Source organism: Nyctereutes procyonoides, unplaced genomic scaffold (genome assembly GCF_905146905.1).
Source record: "Nyctereutes procyonoides isolate TBG_1078 unplaced genomic scaffold, NYPRO_anot_genome, whole genome shotgun sequence".
NCBI lineage: Eukaryota > Metazoa > Chordata > Mammalia > Carnivora > Canidae > Nyctereutes > Nyctereutes procyonoides.
In genome coordinates this window covers 53,349,941-53,363,320 of record NW_026575049.1, presented here as the reverse complement: position 1 = coordinate 53,363,320, position 13,380 = coordinate 53,349,941, and the positions used below count along the sequence as shown (strand labels likewise).

At 35.6% G+C, this 13,380-nt stretch overlaps 1 protein-coding gene across 1 annotated transcript in view; it reads left to right on the top strand.

The window, feature by feature from the left end:
• LOC129512185 (neurexin-1-like) overlaps positions 1 to 8,287 on the top strand; it is a 233,298-nt gene extending 225,011 nt beyond the window's left edge. Inside the window, exon 6 of the mRNA XM_055329447.1 lies at positions 8,072 to 8,287. Within this exon, the coding sequence (XP_055185422.1) occupies positions 8,072 to 8,287 (216 nt within the window). The remainder of the gene's footprint in view (positions 1 to 8,071) is intronic.
• The last annotated feature ends 5,093 nt before the right edge of the window (positions 8,288 to 13,380 follow it).

Genomic DNA, 13,380 nt, shown 5'->3' with positions numbered 1-13,380 from the left:
CTTTTTACTTTTTTGTGTGATGATGATTCTTCAACATTCATTTTGTTAAACCACTTCTATCATTCATTTCCACATATTATATACACAGGATCTTTTAAATGTAATTAAGTTTATATATATTTAATATATTTATATATTAATTTATTATATTATATATATTTAATATATTTATATATATATTTAATTCGTGTGTGTGTGTGTGTGTATCTTGAAGTATCACAAAATTAGAGTTGGGGATTGATCACAACAAGTATTTCCTAAACAAATACTGTGTTCTGAACACATCCACACAGTGCACCTAAGATTTCAAGTAGTTTTGCTAGATAGTTCTCAGACAGACTCTCTCTCTCTGCTTTTTGTCCCATTCTCCCTCCCCTAACCCCTAAAAAGGCAGGTATTTCTTCACGTCTATATAACTTTCAACTTTGCCATCATTATAGGAATAAAATCACTCCCTTTCTCAAATATAAATTCAAAAACTACTTCTTATAGGAATCCAAACATAGTACAAGATTTTGGTGAAGCTTAATATACCTTTTTGGAACAAAGTACAAAGTAATTCATTTATTTACCAAATAAACTTATTTTGAGCATCATCTTACTGCATATATTAATGACTAGGAGAGATTCATATATATTAATCTTTTCAAACCCCATAAAAGAAAAAAAATAGATATAGATAGATAAAACTGTTCTAAGATGTTTAGATATATTCTACCAAAAAATAAGTAAAATTACTAAGTTTTCAGCACTTGCTTCCAACAACTAAAGTACCACTGTAGAAAATGTTTCTCAAATTATTTCACCACAATCTTCTAATCTTCTGGTATTCTGGTATTATAGATTAAAATCTGATTTTATTTAGTATTTAAACATTCTTTTTAATGACTTTGTAAGCTTTTATTCAAAAGAGAACTGATTTAGACTGTTGTAATTTTACTGCATTTGAGGCATGGAATAGACCTTGTTGTAATATCTGATATGGCTTCTCTAGTTTATACAGACATATCAATCAGTATGTGGCTTCGATGGACTTTATTTTGTAAGGAAAATATTTCCTTATTTGGGTTTGCCTTCTAAAGTATTACATTTTCTTGATGAAGATATAGAACGTACAGCATTAGTGTGCTACATCAGAGAGTTTCAGCAGTCCTAATGATGAGAGCTTCAGAAAATAAGCCCTGGATCACAGATACACATATAAAATTATCACTCTGTTTTCATGTAGTGCTGAAACTCAATTGCTTGTCTGAATTTTTTGTAAGTCCTCTTAAGACTTGAAAAAAGCAGATTTAAGAAGCAGTACCTGGTTAAGAAAAGAAGGAATGTTCCATGTATACACAGTAGTTTTCAAATAAAATATGCATATGGACTTATTGAGGAGAATATTGGTTTGGAATTTTAATGACCTAAATTTTCCCAGTCACAACTAAACTCACAAGTATTCTTATTGCTATTGGAATCTTCTAAGAGGTTAGTTAAATATAGCTTTTTTTTTTCTTCCCAAGTTCTTTTTATTACTCTTTTCTCTAAGTAAACTTTTTATTGGGTGATTATTTCTTTAAAAAAAAACCAGAGTTTGTTTTATTTCATAGTAAATATTTTATGGAATAATAGGATATATCTATTTTTAATGCACATTTTCCATTAGCCCCCTTCAAATAAATAACAAATATCAAGGAAATATTTAAATAGTTGAGTTCTTACATGGACAAAGGAAACCGATTAAGTATTTATGGACAAGGAAACTGCTCTCTTAGCTTACACTGGGAATTTTTGAACATTTTTACAGAGAATGGTTTATCTGAGGATGATCTTTTTTTTTTCTGGTAAGAGCTTATAGTCATGGTAAATTTGAACTAATGGAAGATAGCATTTATGTAGTCCCTAAGATGTACCAGGGCTGTGATGTACCCTCGATATTGTTTACATTTGAGGCTAGATAACTCTTTGTTGAGGGGGCTGTTCTGTGCCTTTAAAATGTTTAACAGCATATCTGACCTCTACTCACCGTATGCCAGTAGAAACCCATTCCTTTTTTATGACAACCGAGTATGTTGTCAGATATTTTGACAGGTCTCATGGGGGATAAAATCTCCCCTAGACGAGAACCACAGTCTAATTAAACCTGGACATGTGTTGTGTCCTTACTGCATTTCTAATATCATGTCCATGACATGGAAATGATAAGAAAAAATATCCACAACTTAAGCTTTCATATAACAATAAATCAAATTATGAACCAACCAGGGAGGGGAAAAAAAGAAAATGAACAAACAAAAACACTGGATTAATGACCTGGTTATCAAATTAAAATTAAAATTCTGATCATTAATGTGAAGTAACCATGACATTGGCTCCTTTAATCTGATCAGTAAGTTTTATTTATTTATTTGAATATTTTTATTTTTAAGTAATCTCTATCTCCAACATGGGGCTTGAACTCAGAACCCCAAGGTCAAGAGTCTTATACTTTACTAAAACTACAAGGCGCAACCTGATTAGCCACTTTTAAATATAAGTGCCTTGTCACCTTCATAGAAATTCCTTAACACTCAGAGAGTTTCTCTGTTACTTCATTTGTGTGGAATCACATGGGAAAAGCCAAACTTTTTATCCAGTGCTGATAAAGTGTGGAATTTTCCTATAGCCCTTAGATAATTAATCTTCTATTAGCCATCTATATCTTAGAGAGAAGGAGGAAGAGAGAGAGAGAGAGAGAGAGAGAGAGAGAGAGAGACATGCACGCACATGTGCACACGCAGACACAGAGGAAGCTTTGATCATCCTTTTAAGACTTCTGCTGTCCTACTATTCATGATACCCATATCACCTGTATGTCCAAAAGGTCTTTATTCCAAAATTACTTATGTTCAGAACTGAATGACACATTAAATAAGACAGGATAGTTAAGAGACTTCTCAATTACGGGTTAGGGCACACCGGGCTATTAAAGAGGTGTAGAAATTATTTTTTGAAATTTCTCTTTCCTCTGTCAACAGTGGCCATTTTAGGAGAGTTTAAACATGCTTACAATGGTTTCCAAATTCCCTGCTGGATATTGTGCAGACACCCTCACAACATACTAAGCTTTTTCTTCCATACAGTTCCCTCATCAATAGAATAATAGCAGCAGCCACTGGGAAATCTAAGGCAGCATATTTTATAGCTGATTTCCTCCAGATTTGGCTGGTGGCTTTGGTTGTAGGGCTAGTTAGATATCTTTTGAACTTTCAGTCATTTAGTGATGGGACACTGATTTGCTTTGTACTCCTGGTTCATTATAATATTGTACTAACCACATTTATTACACACTGATTGTGAGCCAATCATCCAAGCAGGCATTGTCATGAATAAGGAACTATGTATATAATAAATAATATAATAATATGATTAGTGCCATACATCATAGGCATGCACAAAGGCCCTAATTTATTAAGTAATGTACCAAGGAATGTCTTAAAAGTGAGTACATAAGTACTGAGTGGTTCAAGATGGAGGGGAGATTTTTTCATTAGATCAAGTGAATTATCGATGGTTTCATTGCCATGGTGAATGTGGAATTGAAAGAGATCATAGTTACAGAATGTTAGAGGAAACAACATTAGTAAAACTGTAAAATTATACAGAGAAGAGAGAGAAAAAGAGAATCAGGGGAGAAGGAGGAGGAGGGGGAAGGAAGGGGGGAATGAGGAAAGGAAGAAGGAATGAAGACAGGCAGGCAAATGGGTGGGAGGGAGGGGGCAAAGGAAAGGAGAGGGGAGGAGAGGGGAGAAAGAGAGGAACAAATGCAATCATTCAGATAGAAGAGGATTGTTCTAAGTATCCTAGTGAGAAAGAGACTGATAACATAAAACTAGAAGAGAAATAAACTTGCCTAGTGGGTAAGAGTGCATCTAGATCACTGTGTCATGATGATAATTGGCTTTTTCAAAGTGTGATTCCCCAGACCAGTAGCATCAGCACTCTTGAGATCTCGTTAGAAATGCAAATTTTGGGGCACCCCACACCTACTTAATTTAGACCTCCAAGTGATTCTGATGCTGGCTCAAATTTGGGAACCACTGATTAATAGTGTAGAATGAATTTGAAAAGACTAGAGGTCCTATTTGGAAGGATACTAAGTCTCCTAAACTAACATAAATCCAAACTAAGCAAATAATTAATAAAATTCTTTAAGGATAATAAGAACTACAGATAGGTATAGAAATACAAATAAGGATGGATTTGTGAGGTTTTAAGGAAATTACTCTTTAGGGTTTATTTGACATCTAAGTGGATCATTCATAAAACTGACTGGATGAGGTTGATGAGCAAATTGTTGTCTAATTATATCACTGCAAGGATCTGAAAAAGGTTTTCGGGCATAATATTGAATATATTAAAAAAAAGCTTTTTAAAAAAATCTGTCTTCTGCCATTATACCATATTACCCATCCATAAAGTTGATGTAGATGGGGAATTATGTATAGGTAATATATTGCACATTTGGCAGTGTTTCCTTTGCATTTCTTTTAAAAATATGCATTCTTTATTTAAATACAGTGACATAGATGAGATCTTTCCTCACATTTTCATGCTGCTGTTCTGGGAAAGTAAATTATGCTGTGATAAAAAATAAGTAATTGCTTCTTGTGTTTAATTGATTTTTTTATAGAAATTACAATGCAGATTTGATTAAAGGAAGATAGTGCATTACCTACGGTTGGTTCACAAGACACATAATGGTATGAAAGAGTGCCACCCAGCACAGAAATTATACCATCATTTTGCCTGAATGTGTTGAGTGGGAGATATTTAGAATTCTTTATGACTTATAAACACTGCAGAATGTTTCTTTTCTCATCTAAAGCAGGATGATAGGGACATCTATTTCACAGCCATAACATGTCCTGACTGTTAAATCGTAGAAGCCTTTTGGGGAGAAATAACTAATGGTAGACTTTAAATAAGAAAGAGTATTGTGAATCTGATGCTGACAAATGATGTGTCTTGTAACAAGGTCACTCCTGAAGTTTGCTAGTTAGGCTGTTTGAGTCAGATGTATCAAAGAAACGTGAAAAATGCCTATAACCAGACCAAATAGAAAAAAAATAGATGTAGTTTCTGCTTTACTCCAGGATTTTACAACCTTGGCACTATTGACATTCTGGGCTGTTTAATTCTTTATTCTAAGGAAGGGCCCAGGGATGCCTGGGTGGCTCAGTGGTTGAACATCTGCCTTTGGCTCAGGGCGTGATCCTGGGGTCCAGGATCAGGAATCTAGTCGTGCATCAGGCTCCCCCGCGAGGAGCCTGATTCTCTCTCTGCTTATGTCTCTGCCTCTCTCTGTGTCTCTCATGAATAAATAAATTATTTTTAAAAAGCAAAGGATGGACCCATGCATTGTAGGATGTTTAGCAATACCCCTGTGTCTGTCTACCAGATACTTAGAAGTATTATCACAACGTCCTCTCACAAGTTGTGACAACCAAAAATGTCTGCGGATGTTGTTACATGTTTCCACGGTCTCAAGATTGCCCCTTAGATGAGAACTATTGCTTGATGTCATTGAAATAAAAGCTTAAACTGTAAAATGTTGCTAACTTAAACAAGCAAACAACAACAACAAAAACAGACCTATTGCACGTAAGTCATCTTGGATAATTCTGCTGCTCAGTCTCAGGGCCTTTTGGGGGATTTTCCAGATTCTTTTATGCACTCTTCTATCTTGTCCAGAAATCCAAGAATATAGGGTATTTTCCTCTCATACAATGAGTATCCTAATCCAGTAGGTCCTTTGAGTTTTGTTTATCTTCTGGTGTGAAGCAAGGTAAAGTCTCTTCAGCTGCCTCTTCTTTTATATCTTTGAAAGAACAAACTCTTTTGTACTTGGAAGATTTTATGCTAATTTCCACGGTAATAAAATCAGGGAATAAACAAGGGGGCATTATGAAGGTTTTCAGATATTTTTTTTTTTTTTTGAGGTTTTAGTGTAGTGGTTTCTGATGAGTGAATGTTCTACTACCTTTGGATCTCTGCTTTCATACGCAGGATTATCTCATACAACTCAGCTCTCTTTCTTACCATTAGTGAAGGCTAAGTGGAACCTTGAATCAAAGATGGCTCTTCTACCCCCCACTGAAAATGAAGATGTCAAAGCTGAGGAATAATAGTCTTGACTCAATGAACATTAATACTTCATTGATGACCACACAACTGAGACATAAACTTTCTGTCTTATGTAGACATGATTTCTTTCTCTGGACATTCCCATACCATTGACAATCATGAATTTTTACTTATACTGTTAACTATTATGGGCTTTCATTAAGCATTGATCTTAAGGAGTTTATTTTTGTTGGTTTTTCCACAATTATTTCATTATAAATAGATGTTAGACCTCTAAATACTTTGATGTTCTTCTTGATAACATTCATAACATTACATTTCCAAAATGTATTATTTACACTTAGTAGAGGGAAACATTTCTCATTAATTGAAGCCAATGTTTAATTTGTCTTCTTGGGATGCCTGCGTGGCTCAGTAGTTGAGCATCTGCCTTCAGCTCAGAGCGTGATCCCGGGGTCATGGGATCAAGTCCCACATCAGACTCCCTGTGGGGAGCCTGCTTCTCCCTTTGCCTATGTCTCTGCCTCTCTCTGTGAGCCTCTTATGAATAAATAAATGAAATCTTTTTTAAAAAAAAATTTGTCTTCCTACCCAAGGAGTGTTCAGCTCAATATCTGGTGGTTGGTAGACTCTCATTTAATATGAGATATATACAAGAAAGAGGGCCAACTTTAGAACTATGGTACCAAGACTCAAATGCCCATTTTCCTGCTTACAGTTCATGTGACTTTGGGTAAGTCACTTAACTTTGTTTACGTTTTATTTTTTTCTTATTTAAAACTGTTATTGTATCTATAATTAGAATTGTTGAGAAATTTTACTTTTGTAATTTATGTTCACTAAATGGAATTTTTTAAATAAAATATTATATTTTTATTTCATTTGATTCTGAACTAACCATTGACCCTTTTTGTGATACAAGTCTCTGCTTTCAGTATAATTGAAGTTTATACCTATTTTTCCATTAATAATATTTTGAGAAATTTATTTCTTATGCAAGACCTAACCTCTTTTTACATACTCAGCGATCACCAATGTCATCCCTTCCCATATTTATGTTAGAAAGTATGTAGTGTATCTATTTCATTAGCAAGGAACTGAAAGACAAAATCATCATGATATTATAATACCAGATGAGATAGTTAAAACCTATTTAGTCTTTTCTCCAGTTTTTTAATCTGCACTGTACTAGGCACTGTATTATGTAGAAGATAAAATGATGACCAAGATATATATGATCTCATGGGCTTGGAATCTTGTGGGAGAAGATAGAAAATTAAACAAAGATTAATGATATTTTTTATTATTTTTCTTCTATCACTCAATTAATGATCATGTTCAAGATTTATGTTCAACTTCTTTACTTTGTAATTACTTTTCATCCTTCCAAACTTCAGTTTTCTCACACATAATTCTAATTTTACATAAATCTCTAGAGAGATTATGTCTTGCCCAAAGTCACTCAGCTAATTAGTTGTAAAGACCCTAACATTCTTCCAAAGAACTATACTTCAAATGGGACTGGAATTTATACATTCTTTAATAAATTTTTCTGTTTCTTTAGTTTGTAATGCTCTCTTCACTCTCATTTAATTATGCATAATGCCCACCCACATTTCAGTTGTGACAGGATTGTGTTTTCAGAGCACATTTTAAACCTATGTGGAACAGAAACAACAACAGAAATGTTTGCTTCCAGAGGTTTCTTTGTGGTTCTGAAAGAGTAATGAGACCCTGACCCTTCTGTTTCAATTAATACAAGCAGATCTAAAGACACATGGAAATTGTTATTTGATATAAAGGGTATAATTCTAATTTTTAAGCAAATAGTATTTATGAACAAAGGTCTTAATTTTGGAATAACTTCTAAATTGCCACAGTCAGGGGATTATAATTGGGGTTGTACAGGTTGAATATGCTGCAGAGAATTTTTTTTCTTTTAAGAAAACCTTCTGAATAGATAAGGATTCAATTCATCACTGAGGTATTCTTCAGCAAAGAGCCTTCAATGGCCTCCAGTGTGCATTTGGCAAACTTAGGAATGCACACCGAGGACCAAACGGAAGGGAAAAGCCCCAAAGCGAGAGGAGAATCTGGGCGAGAAGATGAATCCATATGCATCCTTTGGAAGCCAGATGAGCAGATGGTGCTGTTGACATTCTGTTACGAGAGTTGAGAAGCCTAGCCATTACTCTCCCTGGGACGGAAGACCACATCTTTCCTGTGTGAAGGAGAGCTGTACAGGCAAAGCTAGGATTTTTCAAAGCAAAAAGTTTGGAATCTGCTGTAGTATTTAGACCGTTTCTATCCCACAAAGGAATTTCTCCAATTTCCAATTCCACTGTTAGTAAAGCATTTATATCCACATTTTGCTGTGAAGTGCAGAGTCTAGCTCTCCAAAGCTTTTCTTCTTTAGTGCATGCCTCGCTTTTGAGAGTTGCTTTTGTTTTTGTTTTATTTTGGTTGCATTTACTACTGAAAGAAGTAGCAACATAAGTTGAGTTTCAGTTACTGTTTTTCTATAGTATCTGTTGCATTTTTGTCATTTTTGGAAAAATTATTCCAAACAGGAAAGCTCAAAAATCAGGAACTAGTATGTATTTTACTCTATGAGTTTGTTCTGAAGGAACAGTGAAGTCATTTTTCTTAGTGGGCAGTATATTAACTCCTTGAGATAGCCTGTCTCTAATGTTTTTGGTTTTATTTTTTATTTAGGTAGAGGGGAATGAGTGGCCAGGAATTGAGGTGATTTGGGGGATCCAAATCCAAAGAGGAACTGCCCATTTCAAGGCAAACTTCAAGTAATATAAGAGATCATCATGTCTAGTGAATTATTAAAGCAGCTGCCACTTCTACATATCACTAAGTTTCTTTGGGTTGAGATTAGATTCCCAACAGAGGATGAACAGAGTCTGTAACAACTGAATGGGAGTGTTTCATAATTAGGAAGCCCTGGGACAAATAGGCCTGGTTTTTGTCTGAGAATGATGAGGGTTAAATAAAGTTAAAAGCAGTTAATCCAATTCTTTGGTGGTTGCTTTTTGGCCAACATGGTAGGAAAAACCAAAGGACCAGGTTTACCCTAGTATAGGAGGCCAGAATGTCTTTACCAGTAGTACAGAAACATGTAACGATAGGCTGAAAAAGGATTTATCCTGCCTTAATTCATAGAGCTATTCATTCACTTTAAGGAATATAATTTGGAAAAACCTAGGACTCAGTGTTTTTCTGTCCATTCATACTAGGAGCAGGGGAAATGTAATATTCTAAAATGATCCTTCTTCATCTCACCATGTATAGTAAAGTCCAAGTTTGATTACTTATTCTGTAAATTAGTATCTCAGGTGAATGATGATTTTCTTCAGTACTTTCCCTATGTACCACTTCTTTTAGAAAATAATTACTTCTTTTTACTTAATTTGGTTGGCTGTGACTTCGACTTTGAACTATCTGCTGTCCATATTTTTTTTTTAAGATTTTTATTTATTTATTCATGAGAGACACAGAGAGAGGCAAAGGCAGAGACACAGGCAAAGGGAGAAGCAGACTCTATGCAGGGAGCCCGACGTGGGATTTCCCGGAACTCTAGGATCACGCCCTGGGCCAAAGGCAGGTGCTAAACCACTGAGCCACCCAGGGATCCCCTGCTGTCCATAGTTTAGCTTTATCTTCTTCCCATATTCCTTTAAAATCAATGTGTTTATTTGTATGCAAAGCTTCCATTCATTAACATTGCCGCCCACTGTCTCTGAGAGGCACTGCTGTTATTTTCAGTTTTATTTCAACTTTGGGATTATTTATTTTAGATCATTTCTTTCCTTCTGTAGCATGAAGCAATATTTTAATTTCATTGTCAAAAGATGAAAGACGTAGGAGTTAGTTACAGTTGTGATTGCCCTGTAGCTGAGATTGAATGGAGCTGGAATCTATTTAAACTTGCATTGTGCTTGCAAGATGAAACTTCAATGAATCTTTGTTAAACCCTATCATTTCATGGTTGCATTTAATAGAAGCCTTTTTAGATGTCACAGCCATGTTGTATTTGGCTTTTCTTGCCTGTATGTAGAGGACATGGGAGCCAGAAATTAGGTTTTAGATCCATGCAGTTAGGTATAGAAAGATGTGGCTATCTGTGTTTATATAGGAAAATATGAAAATGTACAAAAGATGTAAATTATGATTTAAAACTTCAGCCTTTCTGGAATGTATGAAATTTAAAAAAAAATAACCTGCAGACCTTACAGAAGCTATCCCTTTGCCTGTAATGTTCTTTTTCTCTTCTATCCCATTCCCCACTTTTGAATTCATACTTATCCATTCCCTCAACCTTTCTATCTCCCTATTTCCATCAAAGAGTTATTTTTTATGTAATGCCTTTGTTGACAAAGTTTCTATGACCGCTCAAGCCTTTAATTACCTTAATTCTTGTTCTTATATGGTAATTGCTGAATCTACTTGTCTGTTTTATCCTCATATAGTGACTTTTTAAAATCTTTATTAGTTTATTCGTTTAATTTAGAGAGAGAGAGTGTGTGCAAGTGGAATGGAGGAGAAAAGGAAGGAGAGAGAGAATCTGAAACAACCTCTGCACCAGCCCATTGCCTGATGCAGGGCTTGATCTTGTGACCTGCACTGAAACCAAGAGTCAGACACTTAACTGACTGAGCCACCCAGGAAACTCTATCCTTGTATATTATATACTCCTTATAGATAGGATGCATATTAGCCACACAATAGATAACTACCATGCATACCATCACTGTTAGGTTGAAATTTCTATCTTATTCTCAGAATTTGATTTGAGGAGCCATTGTCAAAGGTGTGTGCCCTCGTCCTTGTGTGCTTGTGCTCCTCTCTCTCTCTCTACCTCCATCCCATACACATACACACTCATACACACTTCATCAGTAGTAGATATCTTGGAAACGAGAGCCTGTGATATCATATAAGTTACCCAAAACCGATGACCTTGTCCTTATACACTAGCATCAGGCTCATATAAACATGTTTAGTGTGGAATTGTTACATGACATTGATGCACTCTAAATGGAAAGCTCTTAGCAAATAGTGTGTAAAGAGTGGGGAAGGCAGTGATGCAGATAAGATAAAATACCTGAATGAAAAAGCAGCATTTACTTCCTCATATTTTGGAGCACAAAATATTTTGGGATCCTTATCTGTACAAACTCACCTTAGATTAGTATACAGAAATATTCAAGGCACTTTCATCTGCATTGTGTCACTTAATCCTGTGACATCCCTGAGAAGTGGTGAGATCTCCATTCTTAGATGACAGAACTGAAAATCATGGATTCAAAATGCTTTAGGGCAGATCACCAGTGCCAAAGGCACTCCTCATCCTCCACTTCACAAATGCCCTTACTCAGGGAAAATCATTAAATCATGGTGTGGTCAGGGAGAAAAATGATTTTACTTTAAATTACATGGTACATTATAATGGAGGTGTTTTGTTTTCTTACTTTGTGTTTTCCTAAAGAAGTGTGCCAGAGATGCACTGGAGAGAGACTTTGGATACACTAAGAGATACTTCAGAGTTATTGGAATATCTGGTCAAAATGATTGAAACTCTCCAAAGATGGAGACAGCAGCATTTCTTTCAACGTCTCTTCTCAGTTTTATTAAGATAACTCCCCCTCTTCTTATTTTCCACAGATGTTTTCCCAACGGTGAGAGTAATAATGTTAAAATAGCAACACTACCTACAGCTGTAAACGCATTCATCTTTGCACATCACGCTTGCTGCACTGGTAGCAAAGGCCATTCTGTCACCTTTAATTAAAAGCACACAAACAAAAACAAATGAAGACATTTCCATCTCTTCTATGATTTTAGCCTGGTGTCCTATTTCACTGTTCTGCTTTTAAACAGATTGACTTGCCTAATATGAGGGAAGGTTGGTTTACCATTTGTAATTCTTACATAGACATTAATCAGTATAATTAAAATATGATAGCATCTGGATGTTAAAAGCACAGGTGGAGTGTGTTAATATGAAAAACAAAAGGAGGGAATCTGCCTCAGAAACTCTGTATGTCTCTCTCTATCTCATACAGATGCACACACACACACACACACACACACAGATATGCCTCAGATCAGAATTTAAACTATTTTTAAGCAGGCAGAAGAATAATCTACTTGCCAATTCCTCTACAAGGACTGTCTAAATCCTATAATCTTACTTGTCTTCAGCTTGATAGGGCTATAATGGCACAGAGGTAAAGGAAAGATCATTATTCTTCATTTGTTCCATTTATGAAATTCTGTCCGAAAACCCAGGCACCATGTTGGCAGGTGCTGAAAAAAAGTGCACTAAGAGCTTTCCTTCATTTCTTTTCTCAAAATCGGTAGGTATTGAGAATGTGGATGAAGCCTTTTATAGCCTGGCATTTAAACTGAGCCAATTTGTTATAGAGGTGAATAAAAACAGATTTTGTAGTGTCATTTTTAAAGAGTCCCTCTTCATTTAGAGCCAGCCTCATGCCACACGTTTTGTGTTACATAGATGGCTCTCATTATGTGCATGTTTTTTCAATATTATAAACCAGGTTGCTAAAATAAAAAGTTTATATTTTTTACAAAATCTTTGGATTACTAACATCACTTCCCCAGATTTCTTGAGTCAGTCTGTAGTCATTGTTTCCTCTCTGCTCATCCTAACATGAATTCTCCTTCCCACTTTTTTATTCGGCAGTTTCAGAGTGCAAGTGAAAAGGCCTGCTCCAGTTGACTCCAGAGAAAGGCAGGGCCATAGCTCTTACACCACACTGGGAATCAAGTCGTACAAGAAACAGCCTTGGCTGTGACACAGCCTCCAGGAATGAAAATAGAGACCAGGATACAATAGTAGTTGGACAACTGTGTGGCTGATCCATCACCACTCCAGAATACTGTCTCCTCAGAAACGAATCTCTATGGCCCTTTGTGCTAGAACTCCCTTGTACAAGATACTCATGAGTGTACTCTATTTCAGTGCTGTGAAGCTAACAACTGAAAGCTTCCTCTATTCTGTGAACTTTTCTACCTCAGAGTTTCTGCTAGTTTGGGACTTTGTTTACCTTACTACTTTTACTTTTTCTTACAAAACACTCTGCGTTAGTCGGCTGTGGTCACCATAACAAAATACCACAGGGTTGTAGGTGCCTTAAACAAAATAATTGACTTTATCACAGATCTAAAGGCAGAAGTCCAATACCAAGGCACTCATCAGGGTTAGTTTCTGTTGAGTCTTCTTTTCCTGACTCACGG